This window comes from Oryx dammah, unplaced genomic scaffold (genome assembly GCF_014754425.2).
Source record: "Oryx dammah isolate SB20612 unplaced genomic scaffold, SCBI_Odam_1.1 HiC_scaffold_7, whole genome shotgun sequence".
NCBI lineage: Eukaryota > Metazoa > Chordata > Mammalia > Artiodactyla > Bovidae > Oryx > Oryx dammah.
This window is the reverse complement of record NW_024070191.1, coordinates 12644392-12669405: the sequence shown is the minus strand read 5'-3', so window position 1 is coordinate 12669405 and position 25014 is coordinate 12644392. Positions and strand designations below refer to the sequence as shown.

At 38.4% G+C, this 25014-nt stretch overlaps 1 protein-coding gene across 1 annotated transcript in view; it reads right to left on the bottom strand.

The window, feature by feature from the left end:
• Positions 1-25014, bottom strand: part of TENM3 (teneurin transmembrane protein 3) — a 185766-nt gene that overhangs the window by 58738 nt on the left and 102014 nt on the right. The window contains exons 12-18 of the mRNA XM_040242877.1: positions 16005-16221; positions 14875-14994; positions 13684-13945; positions 9695-9962; positions 8279-8422; positions 1737-1986; positions 1085-1105 (exon numbers count right to left, since the gene is read on the bottom strand). Coding sequence (XP_040098811.1) covers positions 1085-1105; positions 1737-1986; positions 8279-8422; positions 9695-9962; positions 13684-13945; positions 14875-14994; positions 16005-16221 — 1282 coding nt within the window. The remainder of the gene's footprint in view (positions 1-1084; positions 1106-1736; positions 1987-8278; positions 8423-9694; positions 9963-13683; positions 13946-14874; positions 14995-16004; positions 16222-25014) is intronic.

Genomic DNA, 25014 nt, shown 5'->3' with positions numbered 1-25014 from the left:
AGTCCATCTAGTCAAGGCTATGGTTTTTTTCTGTGGTCACGTATGGACGTGAGAGTTGGACTGTGAAGAAAGTTGAGCACTGAAGATTTCATGCTTTTGAACTGTATTGTCGGAGAAGACTCTTGAGAGTCTCTTGGACTGCAAGGATATCCAGCCGGTCCATCCTAAAGGAGATCAGTCCTGGGGGTTCATTGGAAGGACTGATGCTAAAGCTGAAACTCCAATATTTTGACCACCTCATGCGAAGAGTTGACTCATTGGAAAAGACCTTGAGGCTGGGAGGGATTGGGGGCAGGAGGAGAGGGGGCGACAGAGGATAAGATGGCTGGATGGCATCACCGACTAGATGGACGTGAGTTTGAGTGAACTCTGGGAGTTGGTGATGGACAGGGAGGCCTGGCATGCTGTGATTCATGGGGTTGCAAAGAGTCGGACCAGACTGAGTGACTGACCTGAACTGAACTGAAACACACAGTTTAAACTACAGCAGGAATGGATTTACCAGGAAGTCAGTAACGCTTAACCTTTAGGGCTCCTCCACTTGTACAAGTTCCTTCCAAGTCCAAGGGCCCCTGGCAGCATGTTCACAGAATCTTATGTCTTAAAAATTTTGCCAAAGTAAACTATCTTTAGGTTCTTTTTCTTTAACTTAGGCCCCTTATTGATAAGCTTTGGGCCCCAATAATGCAGATCTGCCCTGGCTCTTGGTCAAACCGAACGCTCCTCAAACTCTCCCAACTGTGCTTCAAATGTTGTTCTGTTCAATATGGCTTACAGTCAGTACCTGAAATTTACAGGTTTCCTTTTTGTTACACAGAGATGCTCATTATAATGGTTTTCTGCAACAAAATTTAATCTGTTAGCCAACTCGAAAATATTTTTCAAATTATACTGCACAATATAGGCTTTGCAATATGCTGTACCATAATAGTTCATTTGCGCAGTTTTCATTCCTCGGATGTTCTCTGCTGCTGAATTTCCTCTCTCATGATAAACTGTTCTTAGAAAACAATGTCAGAGAGTCAAGTTGACACATACAAAGGACATTCAAAAATACACAATAACCTTTAAGCAAGATGCTTACCTATGTCTAAAATCTTTATTTCTTGGTGGAAGCAGATAAAAAGGTGGAGAAAAAAGGCATAGTTAGAAAAGGTTTCTATATAAGGAACTGAATACTGAGATTTTAATTATTTTATGGAAAATTGCTAACTTAAGCAGAACGCTGGAATGAATTTTGTAGGTCAAGGCTTATCAAACAATTTATAGAACAGAATGATTTTGATAAACATGCTTAAATGAACAAAGCAAAAGCAGCAATTTGTTACTTTAACTACTGGCATTATGGTTAATGAGTTAACCCAACTTGAAGATTTGATATTCCAGTTGAAAGTTACAGGCTTAGTTTGTTTACTTGTATGTCCTAATATTGTAGGAAAATATTTTATGCTTTAATTTCAACCATAGTTCTAGCTTATTGGAGTATAGAAAATTCACTGGAATCAGTGAGATTTTATATACTAGGTTATTTTACACTCTTTCATACATTTATGGCACAATATACATGTGTTGGGCTTTTCCAAATTTGAACCAAGCATTTCACTGCTTTCTAAGGAGAATTTTAAACACTAGAAAGGTATGTTTAAGTAAATAAATTAGAACACCATATGCAACATTATTTTAAAATAAAAGCATGTTTCACTATGATCAAAACCCCCAAATAAGGAGAGACATACCTTAGCTCTAAAACGCTTGTTACATTTCCAGAAGGGAATATCCGCCGAACATAGTTGAAATCCCCCACGTACAGACTGCCGTCGATCCCACACGCCAACGCCACCGGGGCCAAGAGTTTATTACCATCGGCTTGACCGTTGCAGCTCGGGCATGAGATGCTGCGCCTTCTTCCGTTGCCCATGATACTGCTCACCACGGGGGGCTGCTGGGAGATAAACTGATTCTCCCCGTTTCCCTTGTATAGGATGCCTGGATGAGATAAAAATTTTTCTTATGATAAAAGGAGTAAAGTTGAAAAGTCACCAGGTTCAGTACAGAAGCCACAGTTTGGTGCCTTTTCGATTTGGACTGGGAAAACTTTTATCTAAAGTTCTACCAGAAAAAGCTCCATTCAATGACCCACTGTAAAATATTATATAATAAGATATATAGGAGAGAGCAAACAATGCTATCCATTATGGGTTTAAAGAATTTCTGGTGAAAGAAACAAAGGCCTAACAAGAAAAATTAGAAACTGAGTTCTCGACACCAGTAATTCTCAAACTTGGTTACATGTTGGAACTGACAGGGAAGTTGTATAAACTACTCATGCTGGGATCTCACCTCAAGGGATTCTGATGTAATTGATCTGGGGTGCAGCCTTGGCATTGAGATTTTTAAAAACTCTCCAGATGATCTTAATGTGCATGCAGCCAAGTTTGACAACCATCTCTACACAATGTTCTTTGAAAGTGAAAATCTCTCAGTCCTGTCCGACTCTTTGCGACCCCATGGACTATATAGTCCATGGAATTCTCCAGGCCAGAATACTGGAGTGGGTATCCTTTCCCTTCTCCAGGGGATCTTCCCAAATCAGGGATCAAACCCAGGTCTCTCGCAATGTTCTTTAGGGGGCAGCAAGTTTGCCTAATTGTTAAATGATGTTGAAAACATTCCATATGAATCCAACTAATAAAAATATGTGCCAACAATATGACTTTCTTCTTTAGGAGTTTATCACTGATTTGTAAAAAATTAAATACACTTTACAGAAAATAAAGCTAGAAAATATATATCAAACCTCAAACATATTACTATACTATGAAAGAGTATTTTTCTCGCTTATACTTCAACTTGATATGAAAATGTATGCACATGTAATTATTCAAAATTTCAGACATTACAAAATTGGGAAGGGCAGTTTATCATTTAAAGTGAGTTTTGTTTTTAGACGTGAAAATACCAATAATTTAAAGGCAAGATGCCAGTCTGCTCCATTTTGGTCTTCAACGAAAGGCTGAGAAAAAAAATCCTAAATAAGTATTTTCTAAGTGAGAAACTAGATGTGAGTGGAGATTCTAATTTTACTCATTTACCATTATTAAACATAGTTCACTGGTTGCATTTTGCTATGATGTAACTGGATGGTCAGCTGTTATTGTTCCACACGTTCAAGACACTTCTCAATATGTTATTATCTGTAAGCCACCTGCTGTTTATACATTTTTTTTTTAAACAGATATACTGTTAAAAGAATCAATCCCAAGAAAGTACCAACAGGAAGTCTGAAAACGTGTTTTTTCTTTCCACTTGGAGACAATGTTAACGTGAAGAAGAAAGCAGAATAATGGTGTTCCTCTTACAGTTCAGCACATTTTAGGTGAATTCTGCCATTACTTTTCTAATGCTCTGCTACATGGGTGATGTAATAATCATGGCCAATTTACATAAAGAAATCAGGACTGAAAAAACAAGTTTATTCACATTTAGGGAAAATCATCTAAATAAGGCTTGATCATAACAACAGACAAAGGCATTTTTCCTTGAATATTCAAAGACTACATTAATGATCCCTAAGATCTTTCTGTGATTGCGTTATTTGACAGTGATGGAACTATAATTTCCTAGAACAGCCAGTTCTGTAATTTTCATCAGAAAATCCTACAAGTCAGCCTATGGCTTGCCTGCATCTGACTCACTCAGTCATTACTTAGAGCGATCGGTCTTCCATGATTCTCCTCTATTATGACAGAATAGAAAGATGAACATTAGAATATTTATTTCCATGTTCCAGGGTGCTTGCGCAAACACCTGTCACTGTCTATGTTTTTGCCTTCTCGTCTTCCTTTCTGTATTTCCATTGCTCGTCCACCTTGTCATGATTACAAATCACTTTGTTTATTTGATTAGACACACGTCACTTTGAAAAGCCACTACTTGTCAAACTGCTCTGGGATAACATTTGAAATCACATTCAGTTCACTCTGTGAAGTATGTTACCTCGCATTTTAAAATAATATATATTTTATCATTTATAACTTTTTGGGGAGGATGGAATTGGAGGTCAGTTTTTACATCTGACCTGTTATCTTAATAAAATTTAACCATCTATTATTCTCTGGAAGAACGTGTGTGTTTTTTTATTAAATGTATCTATGCACAGAATATTTATGAGTTTCTTATTCTTCCTGAATATTACACTGAGTGCTGAATATCATACATATGGCTTTTCCTGAAGCTCTTGGTTTGTAGTCTTTTTACTGGTTCATAATTTCTTGGGTGAAATCCTGTGGCTAACTAGTAATGAACTTTACCCTAAAATCTCATAATAATGAAAACATGTGGAGGTTTTTCTCCAGGTTTGTTTATAAAGAACTTCTGGAACCTTCCTCGGTGGCTCAGGTGGTGAAGAATCTGTCCTGCAATGCAGGAGACCTGGGTTCGATCCCTGGGTTGGGAAGGTCCCCTGGAGAAGGGAATGGCTACCCACTCCAGCAGTCTTGCCTAGAGAATCACATCGACAGGAGCCTGGTGGGCTATACAGTCCATGGAGTTGCAAAGAATCCGACACGACTGAGCGAGTTTCACAGCAACAGGAGGAATACAGCAATATGTCAAACCATGTGAAATATAATTGGAGAGACTATCAAAATGTATCCTTTATTTATTTCAATTTTTTGGCCATGCCATGTAGCATGTGGGATCTTAGTTCCCCGACAGGGACTGAACCCACATTCTCTGCACTGGAAGCACAGTCTTAACCGCTGGACCACCAGGGAAGTCACAACTTAGAGAATTTAATCAAGAGTGGCCACTGGCATGGCTGGCACAAGGCTTTGCATTTTAAAAGACTGAGGTTAAGCCTCGTGTGGCTAACATCAGAGGTGGAAACCACCAGTGCTTTAGACACTGCTAATGATCAGACAGGACATGTGGGACAATCTTTTTCTTACTATTGATCAAGTCATTCAATTCTCTTCTGGAGAAGAGAATGTTTAAGTCCTGGATTTAGAAGTTTAAAACGTATCCTCTTCAACTCCAATGAACATTTTTTTTTTTAAAAACAAAAAGAACCAGTATCAAAGCAATATTAATTAGAAAAAGTAGCCATCAATCATAGTTAAATATTTATTTAGTTGTACTGGATGCTTGACTCAACACTCTGTACCTCTGAAGACTTCTGCTGTCACAAAAGCTAATTTTGACAAAACCGTGAAATCTCCTTCTTTGGCTATTTGTAAGAGAAGAGCAGAGAGTTACTAGCACGGTAAGACTTAATTTCAGTTCAGTTCAGTTGCTCAGTCGTGTCTTACTTTTTGCGACTTCATGGACTGTAGCATATGCCAGACTTCCTTGTCCATCACCAACTCTGGAAGCTTGTTCAAATTCATGTCCATCAAGTCCATAATGCCATCCAGCCATCTCATCCTCTGTCATCCCCTTCTCCTCTTGCCTTCAATCTTTCCCAGCATTGGGGTCTTTTCCAATGAGTCAGTTCTTCACATCAGATGGTCAAAGTATTGGAGCTTCAGCTTCAGCATCAGTCTTCCAATGAATATTCAGGATTGATTTCCTTTAGGATTAACTGGTTTGATCTCCTTTTAGTCCAAGGGACTCTCAAGAGTCTTCTCCAACACCACAGTTCAAAAGCATCAGTTTTTTGATGCTTAGCTTTCTTTATGGTCCAACTCTCACATCCATACATGACTATTGGAAAAACCATACCTTTGACTATACAGACCTTTGTTGGCAAAGTGCTGTCTCTGCTTTTTAATATCCTGACTAGGTTGGTCTTAGCTTTTCTTCCAAGAAGCAAGTGTCTTTTAATTTCATGGCTGCAGTCACCATCTGCAGTGATTTTGGAACCCAAGAAAATAAAGTCTGTCACTGTTTCCATTGTTTCCCCATCTATTTCCCATCAAGATGGGGCCAGATGTCATGATCTTTGGTTTTTGAATGTTGAATTTTTAAGCCATCTTTTTTCACTCTCCTCTTTCACTTTCATCAAGAGGCTCTTTAGTTCTTCGCTTTCTGCCATAAGAGTGGTGTCATCTGCATATCTGAGGTTACTGGTATTTCTCCTGGCAATCTTGATTCCAGCTTGCGCTTCACTCAGCCCAGCATTCCTCATGATGTACTGTGCATACATCTGCCTCAATGGATATGAGTTTGAATAAACTCCAGGAGTTGGTGATGGACAGGGAAGCCTGGCATGCTGCAGTCCATGGGGTCGCAAAGAGTTGGACACAACTGAGCGACTGAACTGAACTGAACTGAGCATTTAAGTTAAATAAGCAGGGTTACAATAGACAGCCTTGATGTACTCCTTTTCTAATTTAGAACCAGTCCACTGTTCCATGTCTGGATCTAACTGTTACTTTTTGACCTGCATACAGATTTCTTAGGAGGCAGGTCAGGTGGTCTGATATTCCCATCTCAGCATTTTCCACAGTTTGTTGTGATCCACATAGTCAAAGGTTTTGGCATAGTCAATGAAGCAGAAGTAGATGTTTTTCTGGAACTCTCTTGCTTTTTCTATGATCCAGTGGATGTTGGCAATTTGATCTCTGGTTCCTCTGTCTTTTCTAAATCCAGCTTGAATATCTGGAAGTTCTCAGTTCACATTCTGTTGAAGCCTGGCTTGGAGAATTTTGAGCACTACTTTGCTTGCATGAGATGAGTGCAATTGTGCAGTAGTTTGAACATTCTTTGGCATTGCCTTTCTTTGGGATTGGAATGAAAACTGACCTTTTCCACGTTCCGTGGCCACTGCTGAGTTTTCCAAATTTGCTGGCATATTGAGGGCAGCACTTTTACAGCATCATCTTTTAGGATTTGAAATAGCTCAAATGGAATTCCATCACCTCCACTAGCTTTGTTCATAGTGATGCTTCCTAAAGCCCACTTGATTTCGCCTTCCAGGATGTATGGCTCTAGGTGAGTGATCACACCATCGTGATTATCTGGGTCATTAAGATCTTTTTTGTATGGTCATTAAGTTCTTCTGTGTATTCGTGCCATCTCTTCTTAATATCTTCTGCTTCTGTTAGGTCCTTACCATTTCTGTCCTTTACTGTGCCCATCTTTGCGTGAAATGTTCCCTAGGTATCTCTTATTTTAGAGCAAGTTACCTTAGGGTTCTGCCTTTCTAGCAAAGTCGTTGGGTCACTAAGTTGTGTCTGACTTTTCAACCCCATGGACTGTAGCCCACCAGGTTCCTCTCTCTATGGGAATGTACCTGTATATTATCTGAGATGTAGCCAAAGAAAGTAAAAGTGATAGTTGCTCAGTTGTGTCTGACTCTTTGCAACCCCAAGGAATATGCTGTCTATGGAATTCTTCAGGTCAGAATACTGGAGTGGGTAGCCTTTCCCTTCTCCAGGGGATCTTCCCAACCCAGGGATCAAACCCAAGTCTCCTGCATTGCAAGTGGATTCTTTACCAGCTGAGCTACCAGGGAAGCTAGCCAGGATGTGTGTAAATGTTAGAAATACAGCAAAGACAACATAATTTGTTTAATGTAATTGATGTTTTTTATGACATGAAGTTGGTCACATTTTGCAAGTAATTTATATCTCTTGGTTTATGAGATCTGACATGTGTTTCTCAGAGCATATTTATGTATCAGATCTACAACAAGTAATACTCTTTGATTCTTGCTTTCCTTTTTCCAGAGTATTTTTTCCTAATATTTGTAAAGTCAAAAAACAGTATATGTAACCCAGTTTGAGTGGGAGAAGTTTTTCTTTCCCTGAAATGCAATCTAAGAAGAACTGTAAAAATTCTAGATATTGAGAATGGACTACTTTTTTAGAGATTAAGATCTACTAGGAATATTTTTGTAAAGCCACTTGGAATTTTAGTTTTTTCTTTACTTAAAAAATCCCTCTCCCTCCATTTTTCATAAACCTACCTAAAGCACTCTGGATCACCTGCAGTACTTTCTAGGAAAACTATGTTGGTGATAAGACTATGAACACTGTGAAGTATATTACATAGTTTCCATTTTAAGCTTTTATAGTTTTTAATCTGTTTATTATTTTGGTCATACAAATGGCATGTGGGAACTTTGTTTCCTGATCAGGGATCCAACCCGTGTCCCCTGCAGTGGAAGCATGGAGTCTTAACCTCTGGACCACCAGGGAATTCCCTGAAGTCTTTAAAAATATAGTTTTTGTCCCCCTGCTAATTCTGATCCTATAGCATGCATGGGATAAAATGTTACTCCAATTTAACTCGTTTGAAAGTGAATAATATTGACTATCTGTGGACAAGCTCTTACCATTCTGAACATCCAACACATGATGCTTATTTAATGTCCAACCGCCCATGTTGGAAGCATCCAATTCGTAGCCTTGCAAAATGGCAGTCCTCTTCTCCCACAGAGTCAGGTCCAAACACGACTCATATTCATATCCTACTGACACTAGAATCAGAACAAATCATGGTTCATCTTCCCAACCACAGGCAGAAATGCAATTTATTTTATTATCTTGATAAAACTGCTTTTTTCACAGATGCACTCTGGAGACCATATTTCCACTTATTTGTGAACAGAGTCTATTTTTTATATGAGAAGATTCGATCACATAAAAGGTGGTTTTTGGAAAAAAAAAAAACTCCAAATATTATTTTTGTATTGACTTAATAGAAAACTAGTATTTTTCCCTACACCACTTTTTCACAAAGGGTCCATAGTACAAAATGAAGCTCAGGTTGAGCAACTGGGGGAGTCATTATTAGTTAGATCGGATAAATCAGCCCCAAATGGTGATCAGACAATAACAACAAAAAGTACTATTTACTATTTGAATAATTAGATATGCTTAGGCTCCAAGAGTATTAAGCTATGGAAAATATTTATGCTAAGTAAGGTTTAACAGAGCAAACAAAGATAGCCAGGTTACAACATTATATTCACATGCTCTTATCAGGAATAAACAATAAAATTAGCAGCAGATTAATAGCAACAAGTCTCAAAAGGAAAACTTCAGAGTTCACAATGAAACATGGATTTTAAAATTTAGAACAAAGTGAAGGGAGAAGAGGCAATTATCTGATCTGAACAAATTCCAGTCCAAATTACATATTAAGTTCAAGATAAAATGCCTACTGTATTTTCAGGTAACATGTTTTCCTTTAGTTTTTGGTATTCTGAGCCTGAGCCTGGAGCCACAGTATGCATATCTCAATAGATCAAACTCTGATTGCATTTATCCCATCATGCCGTGAAGCAACTGGTTTGATGGTTCATGAATATCATTCTGCTGAAGTGACTGGTCCTTCCAGTCAGAAGAGCTGAAATAATTTTTGGACACAAATGTTGTCTGATGTCATATTAAAATATCATTATGACTTGAAACTACATGTTGTTAGATACTGAAAATGTAAAAAAGGTTAATGAAAATTGAGATAAAATTATAAAAGAAAGAAGAAAATGAAAAAAGGAAGCGACATGATGAGGAAAAAAACATGAAAAAAGGATATGAAAACCTGAAATTTCACCTTCCCTTTCATCATATGGAATACACTTCTTTTTTCTATGGTAAACCAACCATTTACAACCGTTCTAGGCAAACTTACTGTCACCCTCTCTGCTTATCCACGGATTTCCTTGGATTATAATGAATTTCATGTTAATTCTAAGTTCAAGACAGTGTTTTTGGTGCAGAATATAATACATTTACAAGGGACTTACCAACAGCTTCAGACAGACCATAGACCTTTTGATTATATGCATCTGTTTTATCCCATATAAATGTATAGGCCAAGTTCGGTGATGCAGGAAACCACTTTTGAAAGAGTCTTCCTACGACAGCCACCATCAGATGCACCTTCATTAAATTAAATGGGATAACAGACTGGGTCATGGTGATCTTAAGTACTGACTTATACCCGGCAGCTCTGGAACTCAGGTAGGAAAGTTTCAAGTCTGTTCCTGGAATTGTGGTTTCTTCGTGGAGGACCTAGGTTTAAAAAGAAAGCAGAAGTTGCAAACGGGGATCACGTATGACTATTAGGTAAAATACATTTAAAAGAATGCAGCAAAGCAATTAATAATAAGATAAGATCCTAAAGAGTCACTATCCACAAAAATGCATTTGAGATGTTATCTTATTCAATAATTAAAAATAATGCTGCTGCCAGCTCAATTTTTCTCCTCCTAAAAGCTTCCTGTCATTTATCTTGAATTAATCACAGTTCAGGTGTTACTTCTAATACAGGAAATTTTGTGACTGCTCCATCAGGCTGACATGCACTGACTTGTTAGTTTATAGTCACAGTGGATTCTCACTAACCCATCTTTCACCCCTGTTGCCCTGGAGAATTAGAGCAGACGTTTGTAAGATGGTTTGCTCAGCACAGAAATATGGCCCAGGCCAAAGATCTGGCCCACGCCAGCTGGCTCATTTAGGGGTTAAACCTACGTCTACGGCCTCATCAGCTGACTGGTCACAGCCTAGAAAGACAGGAATGGTAACAAAACAGACCAATTCTCTTGGGTTAAACTGTAGCAAACTCCATATTCACGTTGGAAGGTAATATAACAACAGCACACTCCCATAATTAGTTAAACACTGAGCTTGGACTCATTGCTGATTTTTGATATGATGGTACCTGAGCTAACATTTTCAAGTTGCATAAATTTCCCCACAGAGAACAATTAACGTATGTTGAATGTCTGCAAAAGACGCTCGATATACACTGTTTGAATTAAAATGAGTGTAAAGAGTTAATATAATTACCTGCATAAAAATTATCTGTTACAAATTTTAAAAATCATATTAACTCCACAATTTACCCATCAGTGTGACATGCTCAATGAATGCCAATAAACTTATCCTGATATATGCAAAATACATTATGCCGAAACAGGATTTCAATATTTTGAAAAAAATCTATGTTATGTTGTATATAAAATAAATCCAAATAATTCAGATTCTACTTGCTAATAGAGCTCCTATTAGTTTGGTTAATAATAATGGCTCTTTTTAGGCTCAGGCTTCCCTGGTGGCTCAGATGGTAAAGAATCCACCCACAATGCAGGAGACCCGGGTTTGATTCCTGGGTCAGGAAGATGCCCTGGAGAAGAGAATGGCTACCCACTCTAGCATTCTTGCCTGGAGAATCCCATGGACAGAGGAGCCCGGTGGGGTACAGTCCATGGGCTCGCAAAGAGTTGGACACGACTGAGAGACTAACGCTTTCACTTTCACTTGGGCTTACTATCTCTTGTGTAATGTACAAGGCTATCTATGCTTAAGAATCCACCCCAGGAGCTTATCACCTTCTCTACTAAGAGTTAAATAGCATTCTCAAAGGTTTCCTCAGATTGCCCTATTCATTACTCAGACTTAAAGGACCACCTTTTCGTGTTGGAAAAATCAAAATAGCAATTCAGGGTTTAGTAGTATTTCTCTTCCTCCCAACTCCTCTCACATGAAACAGTTAGGAATGATGTATGTCTGTCATACAAATGTTAATAACTTAAGTAGGACCCTTGGGTTCAGGGTGAATCATCTGAACAGAACTCACGGTTCCGTATCATTGGGGGTGAAACACTGGTGGCTTAGTTTGAAAAACAGATTCTGTGACTTGGATGGCCCTGAAAATGTAAGTGATTATAACTTAAAGCATATCATTTATTTTCTCTTAATTTATTTTCAAAATAATTTCACATAAATTTGATAGGTTTCCCATAGATACCTTCATGAATATATACTGTGATCTTCCAGGAGTTGTATCTCTGTTTCAAAATATCATGTTATTCCTAATTTTAATAACTGATTTCTGTCTTTGTCGTCATTAGCTTACTTCACTGGAACAAATAATCTGTAATTTAACTCATTAAAACGTGTTTCTCCTAGGTAATTTAATTTGACCATACTATTTTGCACTAGTGGAAAAGCAAATCAAGCTAGAGTGGAAAAACCAACCATTAAGCTGACTGTATGCTTCTTACCCCTTCTTACCCTGAGTCACCTTTATCTAAGACACCATCATTTCTCCTACTACTGAGACTGCCTCCTGACTGGTCTTTTTGTTTCAACCCTTGCCCTAAATAGAAGATTCTCAGCATGGTAACTGCAATGATCTTTTAAAGAAGCAAATAAGAAACTGTACTTGGTCTGCCTAAAATCGTCTCACAGCTTCTAATTACTCAAAGATCACAGGAAAAGTCCTCCTCCTTGCCATGGTCTTCAGTGATCTGAGACATCATCTCCTTCATTTCAGCCACACCTGCCAGCTTCTCTGCCGTTCTGTGAACAGGCCCAGTTCTTGTTTTTCCCCTTCTGTTTGTTCAGTTGCTAAGCTGTGTCTGACTCTTGCTGGACCCCATGGACTACAAAGCCTGCTAGGCTACTCTGTCCATGGGATTTCCCAGGCAAGAACACTCAAGTGGGTTGGCATTTCCTTTGATATTGGATCTTCCCAGCCCAGGGATTGAACCAATGTCTCCTGCACTGCAGGCGGATTCTTTACCACTGAGCCACCAGGGAAGCCTGTTCTTCCCTTGGAGCTTTAGAACCTGCTCTTTTGCTCTGCTTGGAATGACCTTCTATTTTCCAGGTTTATTCTTTCTCTTCTCAAAGTTTCCACTGAAATGTAATCTTATCAAAGACATCATCTGGGGCCATGCTATATAAAACTGCAATTCCATCCACTTTACCTTGCTTTATTATTTTAATTAAGTCTTATTCACAACTTGACATATATTTATTTGTTTTCAGTCTCTCTGTGTAAATTGGCAAACTTCTTGGAAGCAGGTACTTCATCTGATTGGTGTACTGCTTTGTTTCTTTATAAGAGTGCCTGGTGCAGAACAGGTATTTCAATAAATATTTGAAGAATAAATGCAGCCAAGCTGTTCAGTGCTGTTGTATTTTAAAGACCACAAGTTTTTACTCGGCTGTTTACATATGACGTCCATTATTGCTGTACTTAATGTCCTGCCTTTAAGATCTGAAAGTTATTTCTAATTGGAAACATACAGGAAGGAAAACAATCTCCCAATACTTCAGCAGACAAAAATGAATAGTGAAAACATGGTTATTTTTTAAAACTTATATAATTTTTTCCCTGTGAAAAATATGGCTTTATGAACTACATCATTAACCCTATATTATTAGGGTTTAAGACATGAAACTGTGTTTTGAAAATATTGTGAGAAAATTAATGAACATTTTTTATGGAGATTCATCATTTCTAACGTATCTTCTGCTTACAATAATAATTAAACAGTAAAACATTGAGAGTAATGGCCACGTACAGTAGCACTTGGTATAATGTCAGTCAGGAGGTCAGATACATGCAGGCACAAAAAGCCTTTTCCAATGAATGAATCAATGAGCAAAGACATTACTAGTTGTTGCACTTAAAGCTGTTTTCCCATCTGGCTTCAGCTAATAAATAGACACAGATATATATATATATATGTATGTGTGTATATATATATATATAAAAGAAGAAGTATTTTGAATAGATCTTTAAGAAATAGTTAGATATCCTAATATAATAACTCTTATTTACTACACACACACATACACACCCCCCATTCTACATGTCATTCCAGAGAATTACTTAGGATAGCACTGGAATTCTGTAATCCTTTAAAAAAAAATTCTTTGGAAACCACGTGATCTGAAAATGGTTTACTGCAAAGCACTGCCAGCTAGAATAGTCTACCTGTGTCTCGGGAATAATGGGACTGTCTTCAGGAGATGATCTAAAAAAGGTGGATAAAGGTGAGGACACGATGATAGGATTGGGCCTCACAAAGCCACTCAGATCACAGCTGGGAATGTCGTTTTCTTCTTTCTTCATGACAAGGGTATCCATCACATAAAAGACATTCCAAGGAATCCACACAGTGTGATACTGGGTGAGGAACGGGGATCGTTCAAACACCAACGTCAGAGAAGCCCCGCCATTTGCCACCAAGTCAAACCTAGGAAAACATAAGACATATTTAGTGAATTACCTGGATCTTGTGTAACTCTCAACACTTGCCTCCTTAAATCAATATGCTTTATAAGAAAGACCTTTTTCTCCCAACTTTTACATGAAATAGTTTAAAATCTATGAGAATATGAAAAGAATTATACAATGACCATCCATATATCCTTCAGTTCAGTTCAGTCGCGTCCGACTCTTTGTGACCCCATGGACTGCAGCACACCAGGCTTCCCTGTCCATCACCAATTCTCAGAGTTTACTCCAACTCATGCATATATCCTTAACCTAGATTAACTAACTTATTAACATTTGTACAAGCTTGCTTTATCTATCCACTCCTTTTCTAGAACCATCTGAACTTGGGCTTCCCCGGTGGCTCAGAGGTTAAAGCATCTGCCTGGAATGTGGGAGACCCAGGTTCGATCCCTGGGTCGGGAAGATCCCCTGGAGAACCATCTGAACTTAGGTTGTAGATATCACAAAGTCTCACTCTCAAATATTTCAACATGGGGGCTTCCCTGGCGGTCCAGCGGTTAAGACTCTGCCTTCCAATGCAGGGGGGCACTTGTTCAATCTCTGATCTGGGAACAAAGGTCCCATGTGCTGTGGGGTGTGACCAAAAATTAAAAAAAATTTTTTTCAAAATGAATCTTCTGAGACAAAAAAAGAACATTCTCCTATAAAACCATAATACTCTTATTATGCCTTAGAAAATGAGATTAACTTTTAAAAACCTACATGAATATATAACTTTAAATTTTTACCTCCATGTACTGTCACAGATCTCTGGTCTAAAAGTTGTTGCGTTTTCAAATTAAAAGGGACATTAAAGCATTATGCCTGCTAATTATAAAAAAAAAAAAGCCTAGTTTTTATACTTAAAATACTTCGAAGAAATATAGGGTGTTGGAAATAACTTACATTCCGTCCTGGCGGGTAATAGTATATCCGTACTCTGGGTAATGGAAAAATGAGACATTTACTCCAATAAGTGGAGTTCCATCAGCAGTCAGCACTTGGCCTCTGATGACGGACGCTAGGCTGTAAGAAAAGTAGAAGAGTTAGACTGAACATTTATCTCCTCAGACAAACATTATCATGATGTAGAGATAATTCAACCTAAGGATAAAATAACAGTATCATAAGGCACTTGTATTCACAAAAACCAGACTAGAAACACTCCCAAGACAGTGTTCCTTATAATTCACTGCAATCCACATTCTTGAAATGCCTGGTGTTTACCCTGGGTTTTAATTCATTGCAATCTGGGTTTTGGAGAGTTATCAAGACCAATAATTTAGAGATGAATTTTTTAAATTATAAACTGTGCCTTTTTTCGTAAGTCATATATCTGGTGCTTGTGTGAAGGAAAGTATACTTTCCAATTAATTCCAAGGCAATCCGGAAACCCGCAGGGACCGAGAAGTACAAGATTTAAGGGGGCAATGAGGAACATTTGTGCAACAACTTTTAATCAACTGCTGGGTCTAACTGCATTAATGCTGTTAAATTGCTGCAGACCCAGGAGTTCTGGTGTAAATCATCTTCTTTTGCTCAGTGAGACACAAGACACCTGCTTTCACTTACTGGTTTATTTTCAAGTCATTACTGCTCTGCAAAGCACCAGGCCAACAGCTCATGCAATCTTACTGCCATGCTGTTAGCAGTTCCATTACATTAATTCATAATTTATATTATTTAGTAAGCTCAGCTTAAAAAAAAGTGCACTTCTGTTTTGCCTTTTGGGGTCTTTTCATTGCTTCTTTTGAAACACTTCCAACTGTGCTAAGAAAATCAACCAGTTAAATGAGGATTTATTGACTTCTTAATGGGACGTCCTGTTATGCTTCCAGTACTCAAATTGACAAAGTATGTGAACTGTGTCAAAAATGCTTGAAACATGAAGTTTGGTGAAGGATGTGCCGAACGATGAAAAACTACATTTTAAAAAAGGCACTTTCCTCAAATTTGCAGTCATCAGCATTTTATATTAAGGGCTTATAACTGTTGATAATATCATCACGAATCTATGAAAGGGAAAGTGTATTAACCTCTTATTGAAAGGACTTTCTCCAGGTATGACATGGGTGCTATCAGATCCTATGAGAAAACTGATGCGGTCGTAGAAGGATTTGGCAGCTTGCTGAGATGGTGACTGTAAGCTTTGGCTAATGATATCCTGGGGGTCGGGCAGTCCACGACAGTAAGGCTGATTTTGGCAGGAACTCTGTAAACAGCAATCAGGATCCATGCAGTCAATGAGTCCATCTGTAGAGAGAGATGTGAACCAGTTATCTTTTTTGGCCATGATGCAGAATAAGTTTTGTTTGTTGACTGGCTATTTTTTTTCACATCTAATGATTTGTTCCTCCTGTCTAACAGTGATTTCTGGCATCCTTTTTGAAATTAAATACAAGAGCTGCAGTTGCTTTCATAGACAGTAAATGTTTGCACTGGAGATGACTGAAAAGAATTATATAATGTTGGTTCTGAATAAAAAATAAAAAATGACTGTTTAGAACAATGTATTACAGGCAGATCTCATTTTATTGCCCTTTGCAGATGTTGCATTTTTTCTTTTTTAACAAATCAGAGGTTTGTGGCAACACTGCATGGAGCAAGTCTATTGGTGCCATTTTTTCAAACAGCATCTGCTCACTTTGTGTCTCTGTTACATTCTGGTAATTCTTGTGATATTCCACTTTTGCATTAGTATTATATTTGTGATGGTGATCAGTGAACTCTAGTGTTACTGTTGTAATTGTTTTAAGGTGCCACTAACTGTGCCAGAATACGTCGCACTTGGACAACTACTGTGTATGTAGACCGCTCCACTGACTGACAACTACTGTGTGTGTGCAGCCCGCTCCACTGACTGGCTGTTCTCCTACCTAAAATTTGGGAAAAGGTCTGAAAATGGAAGTCTGTGCAATACTAACACAATTAACATATAATAGATGAGATGAGCCAGTCACCTTTCAAGGAAATCATTTTCCTAAGGATGGTAAACATTAGTCGCTCAGTTGTACCCTACTCTTGGCGACCCCATGGACTGTAATCCTGCCAGACTCTTCTGTCCATGGGGATTCTCCAGGCAAGAATTACTGGAGTGGTAGCCATTTCCTTTTCCAGGGGATCTTCCTGACCCAGGGATCGAACCTGGGTCTCCTGCATTGCAGGTAGATTCTTTACTCTCTGAGCCACCACGGAAGCCCAAGGATGGTAAAGTATATTTCAAATATAATTAAGTTATTTCTCAAAATTTAAACTGGAACCTGACCTCTATTAATATGCCTCCTCTAAAATGAAGATGTTAATAAAAATATGGGTAATGTAAGTAAGCTATAATATTGAAAATGATAAGAAATCTATCACTAAAAATTGACCTACAGGTGTTGGTGACATAAAAACAATAAAGGTTAGAATCTTCTGAGGAACATCAAAAGGAAACTATATTCAATGGGCCATGTAAGAATTTTGTTTGAGACATATAAACCATCCCATTAGCAGATAAGCGTTAGGATAACGGTTTCATGGCATTATTCTTTAATAATGACCAGTTGATATGTGAATTTTGATCTGTTTGGCTACTACATTTCTCAGTACAAATTAATAAAAACATTAGTTTCTGCAGACTTTAATCACCATTGGGAGAATGGACAAAATCATTATAAAATCTTAAAACCTAAGTTTCAGGTCTCAGCATGACCCTATTATGGCAAACTCAGCTGAAAATATCTGGTTGACCAATGTTTTATTTACACAGGTGTTTTGAAACAACTTTTATTAAAAAAAAATACACTAGTCTTTTTTTCCTTTTTGCTTTAGGCTACTCTTATTAATAGAACATATGCTTGCCCATTCATTATTTGAAAGCAAACTGAAACAAAATAAAACAGACTAAACTGAATCAGATTGCCCAGTCTATAGCACTTCCCTGGTGGCTCAGACGGGGAAGTGCCCAGTCTCTAAGTAGGTCAACAACAACACAGATAAGGTAGGAGACAGGAGATGAGTGGCCTGGCTCAGCAGCCTTCAGTCATTTTGCCACCTGAACAAGAATGCTGTGAATGTCATGGTTTCTCCTAACACTCGTTCTCCTTTCTTTGGATAGCTACTCCGAATTTTCATTTGGATGGCCAGTCCTCCCCAACTTTCAGTCTATGTGCAGATCTCCCTTTGCCTTTGGTTCAGAAATGGACATGGGACCTAACCTGTCAAACTGGACTGAACTTCAGGAACTATCTAAAAAGCCATTCCCCTTACCCCCATCCCTCCAGGCTTGGAGCTGAAAGGCCGTGAGGTTGGGGTTACCCCATCTCCCCGGCTGCCAATACGTTAGGACCTGTCTGGGAATGGAGCCTTCCCAGAAGAGTCAAAGTCAAGAGCTGGAGAGAAAAAACAACACGTCACAGTGACATCTTTGGGGCTTTTGCAGAAGCTGCATCTGATCTGGGCTTTTCAGTTCTAGAAGTCAAAGCACTGCCTTCTTTCTTAAACCTGTTTGGGCTGGCTTTTCTGTCACTTAAAACTGAAAGAGATGTAGCTTATCCAGAGAATTAACTAAAAATTTCACTATTTCCCATATAGTTGAAAAAAAGAGCTTAATAAGTATTAGAATTAAATGTATGATGCTGAACTCTTTTGCATGACTATTTTAACTTTTCGACACCATAATTTTTATACACATGAAAATTTATGAGTCAGAATTTCTGATAAGCAGATCTTATAGTTTCTTTATTATAGCTACATTTTCATGTATATGTCTGTTATAGTTCTAAAAAATGGATCGTTAATTATTTGAAAGCGGATATCTATTCTGTGACAAAAATTCAAAATCATGTTTTAAGAAAATCAAATGAAACTGAGCTTTGAAATTTCAGAGAAATTTATCAAAATATTGCTTTTTTAAACAAAAGGCCACAAAGATGAAAAATGTCTAAATATTTCTCAATATTTCTAGTGGAAGAAAGATGAAACTATGCTAGAGGCTTATTTTTCATGAGGATATGTTATAATATGCAATATACTGCATTTTTTCTCCATCTGTCTCAAAGACACAGAAGCATAAGTTATTAAGACTCAGATTTTTAAAGTAGCAGATGATTGACCTATTGCATCCAAATCATTTTAGCTTCAAAAAAACAATTAAAAAATTCTTTTAGTAACAATTCATGATTTATAATCTCAGCCTCATGAAGGTTGAGACTTCATGAGGAATCTTTAGTATGTTTTATAATTTAAGCTTCCCTGGTGGCTCAGCTAGTAAAGAAACCATTTGCCAGTGAAGGAGACACAGGAGACGTGGGTTCAGTCACCGGGTTGGGAAGATCCCTTGGAGAAGGAAATGCAAACCCATTCCAGTATTCGTGCCCGGAAAATTCCACGGACAGAGGAGCCTGGTGGTTTACAGTGCATGGGGTCGCAAAGAGTCGGACACGACTGAGCACGCACACACGCGCGTGTGTATATATATACACACGACTGAGCATGCACACACACGCGTGTGTGTATATATATACACACATGACTGAGCATGCACACACACACGTGTGTGCGTGTGTGTGTGTGTATTTAAGTGTTCTTACTCCATGGATTTAGAATGAGTATGCTTGGGAGAGTAATTCCATATAAATATTCTTGCAAGTTTTTCCCTTACATTCATCTTTTAAGCATTACTAGAAAGTGAAACCTCCAAAAGTTACATTTTATCTCCATTAACCTGGTACATTAAGGGTTAAATCCCCCTCCTCTGGTCCCCCATATACTCCCTGAATGCCTTCCTTTAGGCACTATATGGTACAGTTGCCAAACAGGAATGCTCCAATCTCATCATTCATCTTTGTTAGTTTATAAAAACCAAATGTGCGTCTGGCATGTGGTCTGCAGGTCATAAAACTGCATGAGATTGACACCTTCTGAACTAATCAGTTGGAAATGCATTTTTACAAGCCTCTCTGCTAACATCAATCAGAGACAGAATCTCATTTTCAACAGCCAAGATGCAGGGACGCATGGTTTGTTATTTTTCTGCAGAGTTTATCAGTAACTTGCCCAAGCAAGTGACGGATGCTTATGAATCTGGCTTCCTATAACTTGAGAAAACATTTTTCATTCTTTGCCTATATTCGCATAGCTAGGGCTATCTAGTGCCACTAGAGTTGATTATCCACTTGCCCAAATGTCTACTGTAGTAAAATTGACTTCGTAGATGAGCTTCTTAAAATCATCGACATTCCATTTTAGTCTCAGGAATATGAGGTTGGCTTAAATTGGTATTGGCGTAAAAGCCATATCTAATAGAATTAATCATAAAAAAGATCTAAAGAAACTCAGAAATGTTCAAACCCACTGAATAACAACTTCAATGATCAGTTAAGAGCCTTTCTTTCTCCAGGTTAGGCTTTGCACTATGAGTGGTATTTTGATATAAAGTAGACAATATAGTTTATGCTTCCTCCCACTTAATCCTCAGTATTATTGCTCTAGTTATTTAAAAATATGCTCTCATCTTTCCTAGGACTTTCATTGGTTTGTAACAGTGGTTGGCAAACTTACTTTGTAAAGGACCAGATAAAAAATATTTCAGGTTTTATGGGCCATATAGTCCTTGCTACAAGTATTTAACTCTGCCTTGATAGCTCTAAAGCAGCCAGAGATGATATGTAAATAAGTGGGTGTGACTATGTCTCAATAAAACTTTATTTACAAAAACAAGCTTTGGCCCAGAGGTCATAATTTGTCAACCTTTAGTCTTGCTTTTAAGTTTCTACCCTGCCCTGTTTCCTTTGTCTTTAAATCATTCTTTTTTTTTTCTGGTAAAGTTAAACAATGCACATTTTACTAGATTATTAAAACGTCTGACTCCATCATTTCCTAATTTACACTCTATGCTGACTTTGACCTGCTTGTCCAAAGTCTCACTTTTGTCTTTTAAGCAGCTATGGATAGTTTAACATTGTTTTCAAAACCTTGATATACTAACTAGATAAAAAGTCATGAATTTCCTTTGAATGAATTTTCATCTTCACTCTAAAGGTAATTAAAGCCCTTACCTACAGTATTTGGAAGTCTTTCTCCCTCATTCCAAGCTAGAGGTAGAGGTAGAAATTCTTTAAAAAATTAAAAAAATATATATCTAATTTTATTTTTAAAAAGTGTCATGGCTGCTCAGCTATGTCAGACTTTTTGTGATCCCATGCACTGCTGCCTACCAGGCTCCTCTGTCCAGGGAATTTTTCAGGCAAGAATACTGGAGTGGTTGCCATTTCCTTCTCCAGGGGACCTTTCGGACCCAGGGATCAAATCCACATCTCTTGTGTTTCCAGCACTGGCAGGTGGACTCTTTACCACAAGCACTACCTGGGAAGCGCCCCACCTCCCCTAAATATTTCTTTATGTTTCTTCTTGGCTGCACAGTGTGGTTTGTAGGATCTTAGTTCCCTGAACAGGTATGGAACCTCAGCGCCCTGCAGTGGAAGCACAATCCTAACCACTGGACCGCCAGGGAATTCCCAGGGTGGGATATCTGATGCAGTATGTTATCCGTGGATTTTAGAATCTTCAAAGGGTACGGGTATACCTTTTGTTTCTCTTTTGGGTCAACATTCTGTAACATACATGAAATTCATTTGCTTATTACTGAATCTGGATCATGTTTGATTTTGCGTATCTTCCTGGTTTGTCTGATTAACAGAGTTTTCCTCGTGGCTTTAGTCTATGTTCGCATCATTTCAATTGTAACGACCCCAGGCTGTTTATTCTCCTGAACTTCCAATCTACAGCCTGCCTTCTGGATATTTCCACTTGGATATTACACAGGCATCGAAAACTTAACATGTGGAAAACACAACATACATGATCTTCTCTGAACAGACCACTTTCTCTGCATTTCTTTCTTCAATGAACGTCTCCGCTATCCACTCACCCAGGTTCTCAAAGTAGAAACCTGAGCGACGTCCTTCACTCCTCTCCTCCCTTTTTCTCTGCACCTAATCAATGGCCAGCTCCTCCTTTTTCCTACCCCAAACATGTCCTAAGTCAGATTTTTTTTTATTTCACTGAAAAGACCCTTCAGGCCACCACCATCACCTCCTGACAAGATCTCAACAAGAGCTTGGTTTCCCAGGCTCCAGTCTTGTCCCAGCTATTCATTCTCAACACTTCTGTCAGAGTATTCTTGGCAGAAATCAAATGTGATTATTTCACTTCTCTAGGTAAAATGCTTCCTTTAATTGGTCCCTGCTGCTTTCTGAGTAGTTAGAACTCCTTAACATGGCTTATGAGACCTTTGTGATTATTATTTCCTCTGCTGGAGACCTCTCACTGCTCTTATCCCGGCTCCCTCCCCAATTCCGTTAGAAATCAGCTCAGACAATGGTCTCACCAAGTTCCTTGAGGGCTAATCTAGCCCACTGTTGTAGCTCCCAGAATTTAAGACAAATTCTTTTTGGCACTGAGCACGCATACAAAAATTTTGCGGAACAAAGTGAAGAATAAATTCAGTTCCTAGAGATTATGAGATTGAAACAGGCCAAAAGGATGTCTTAAAAGCACAGCAGATTTTTAGGTTTTTTTTTTTTTTTCCCCAGGAACCACCATACTGTCCTCCATCGTGGCTGGACCAATTTACAATCCCATCAATGTAGGAGGGTTCCCTTCTCTCCACACTCTCTCCAGCATCTACTGCTTGGAGATTTTTTCATGATGGCCATTCTTTACAACAGATAACCAACAAGGACCCACTGTATCGCGCAGGAAACTCTGCTCCATGTTATACGGCAGCCTGGGAGTTTGGGGTGAATGGACAGATGTATATGTATGGCTGGCTCGCTTTGTTGTACATCTGAAACTATAACAACATTGTTCATCGGCTATACTCTAACATAAGATAAAAAGTTAAAAAACCTTTTTCTACAACAGAGACACATACTGTTTTCTTTCATCACCATTTTCCTGTCCTCAGATACCATGCTAATCCTTGAATTCCCTTTTCTTTTTCACTCTAATGGGTACTTTTACATGTTCTTGATAAATTGGACATTAGGCAATCCATACAATTGCAAAAAGTATTAAAAAATTATATGAAATATTACATATAAACAGGGCAAGGACTTATGTACTCATAAAGACAGATAATCCCAAATTCAGGAAGGAAAAGTTAAACCTTATAAACACTAGCCTTGTAAAAGTTTATCATCTGAAAACTTCTGCATGATGAAAGATGTCATAAGCAAGGTTAAAAGCTAATGAAAACTTGGGGTGAATTATCTACAACACACTTCATAAAGAGCTGATAAGCAGAATATATAGACAACTCCTTAAAATTAACAAAGAAAAGTCAAAAAACTCCATAGAAAAAAAATGGTCAAGAGAAACAAATAAGCAACCAGCAAAAGAAGAAGCACAGTCAAGGAACATATATAAAGATCATCAATCTAACTTGTAATTAGGGAAATGCAAATGAAAACAATAAAAATGGAATCATTTCCACCCAGCAGATACAATTCATATTTTTCATTTTGTTGGACAATTTTGTTTATGTACCATGATTATGTACAGACTATGAACATGGGGAAAATAAACACTCTCCTACCGATGAAGTGTACAGTGGTAAAACTTACTGTGAGGCAATTTGGCAGTAGCTACCAGAATTAAATTTAAGGCACCCTGTGACCCAGCAATTTCATTTCTACAAATCTGTTCCAAAGAAATATGTGTACATTTACACAAAGATTTATATGCAGATAAACACACATACACCCACACACAGATTCACTACAGATCTGCCTTTATACCAAGAGCAAAAAAATAAGAAACAGCTAAATTATTATTAATGGAGTAGTGGTAAAATTAATCAGGACATCTGTGCTTCTGTTATAAAGTATGAGATAGACCTACACGTACTGACATGAAAAAATCTCTTTGGCAGAATCAAATTGAGAAGAGTACCTATCCTGTTTTCGTTTAAAAACATAAATGTGCATCTAAGCTCACTGAGGAGGCATGGAGACATGCACTCTGAGTTGTTGACAGTGGTGATCTTGACTGTTGTTGTTCAGCTGCTAAATTATGTGCGACTCTTGCGATTCCAAGGTCTGTCTGCAGCACACCAGGCTTTCCTGTCCTCCACCATCTGCTGGAGCTTGCTCAAACTCATGTCCATTGAGTCAGTGATGCCATCCAACCATCGTGTCCTCTGTCGCCCCTTTCTTCTCCTGCCCTCAATCTTTCCCAGCACTGTGTATGACTGCTAGCAATAATCCTGCCTAAGAATGCAGAGCTTCTTAACCTGGAGAAAGGGGACACTGTCTAAAGAAGTTCTGGGCAATGCCCTTTGTTGTTCTAAAGCTTGCAGTGGCAGCAAATGGTAATGGGTATAAAATATAGGGAAGACTGTTAGTTTCAGCCTGTGTGAATATTTTTCCTCTCCTAAAACTCATTCAAAAACAGCAGTCAAACGCTATGCTTCTGAAAGCAAAGCTGGACTTCTCTTTTCTAGAATGGGGTTCTCCTGGGATCTAAAACTTCTGTGGATAATAAAAGGGTTCAGAGTAACCTAAATCTCTCCCCTGATTGCATGCTAACTTGCTTCAGTCATGTCTGACTCTTTACGACCCTATGGACTAGTCCTCCAGGCTCCTCTGCCCATGTGATTCTTCAGGCAAGAATACTGGAGTGGATTGCCCTGCCCTCCTTCAGGGAATCTTCCTGACCCAGGTATCGAACCTATGTCTCCTGCACTGCAGAGGAATTCTTTACTGCTGAGCCACCTGGGAAGCCCCTCTTCCCTGCAGTAGGATCTCACGGAGTCTTTAAAAAAAAAAAAAGTAATTTCCCCCTAAATCATCTGCCAGGATAATGTATTTCAAGGCTCTAAGACTGAGTGCCACTCTTCATTCTGACATCTGGATTCTTTTTAAGGAGTACTCAGGAACTCTTATGCTCAGCTGGTAAACAAGCTGACTGCAATGAAGGAGACCTGGGTTCGATCCTTGGTTGGGAAGATCCCCTGGAAAAGGGAAAGGCTACCCACTCCAGTATTCTGGCCTGGAGAATTCC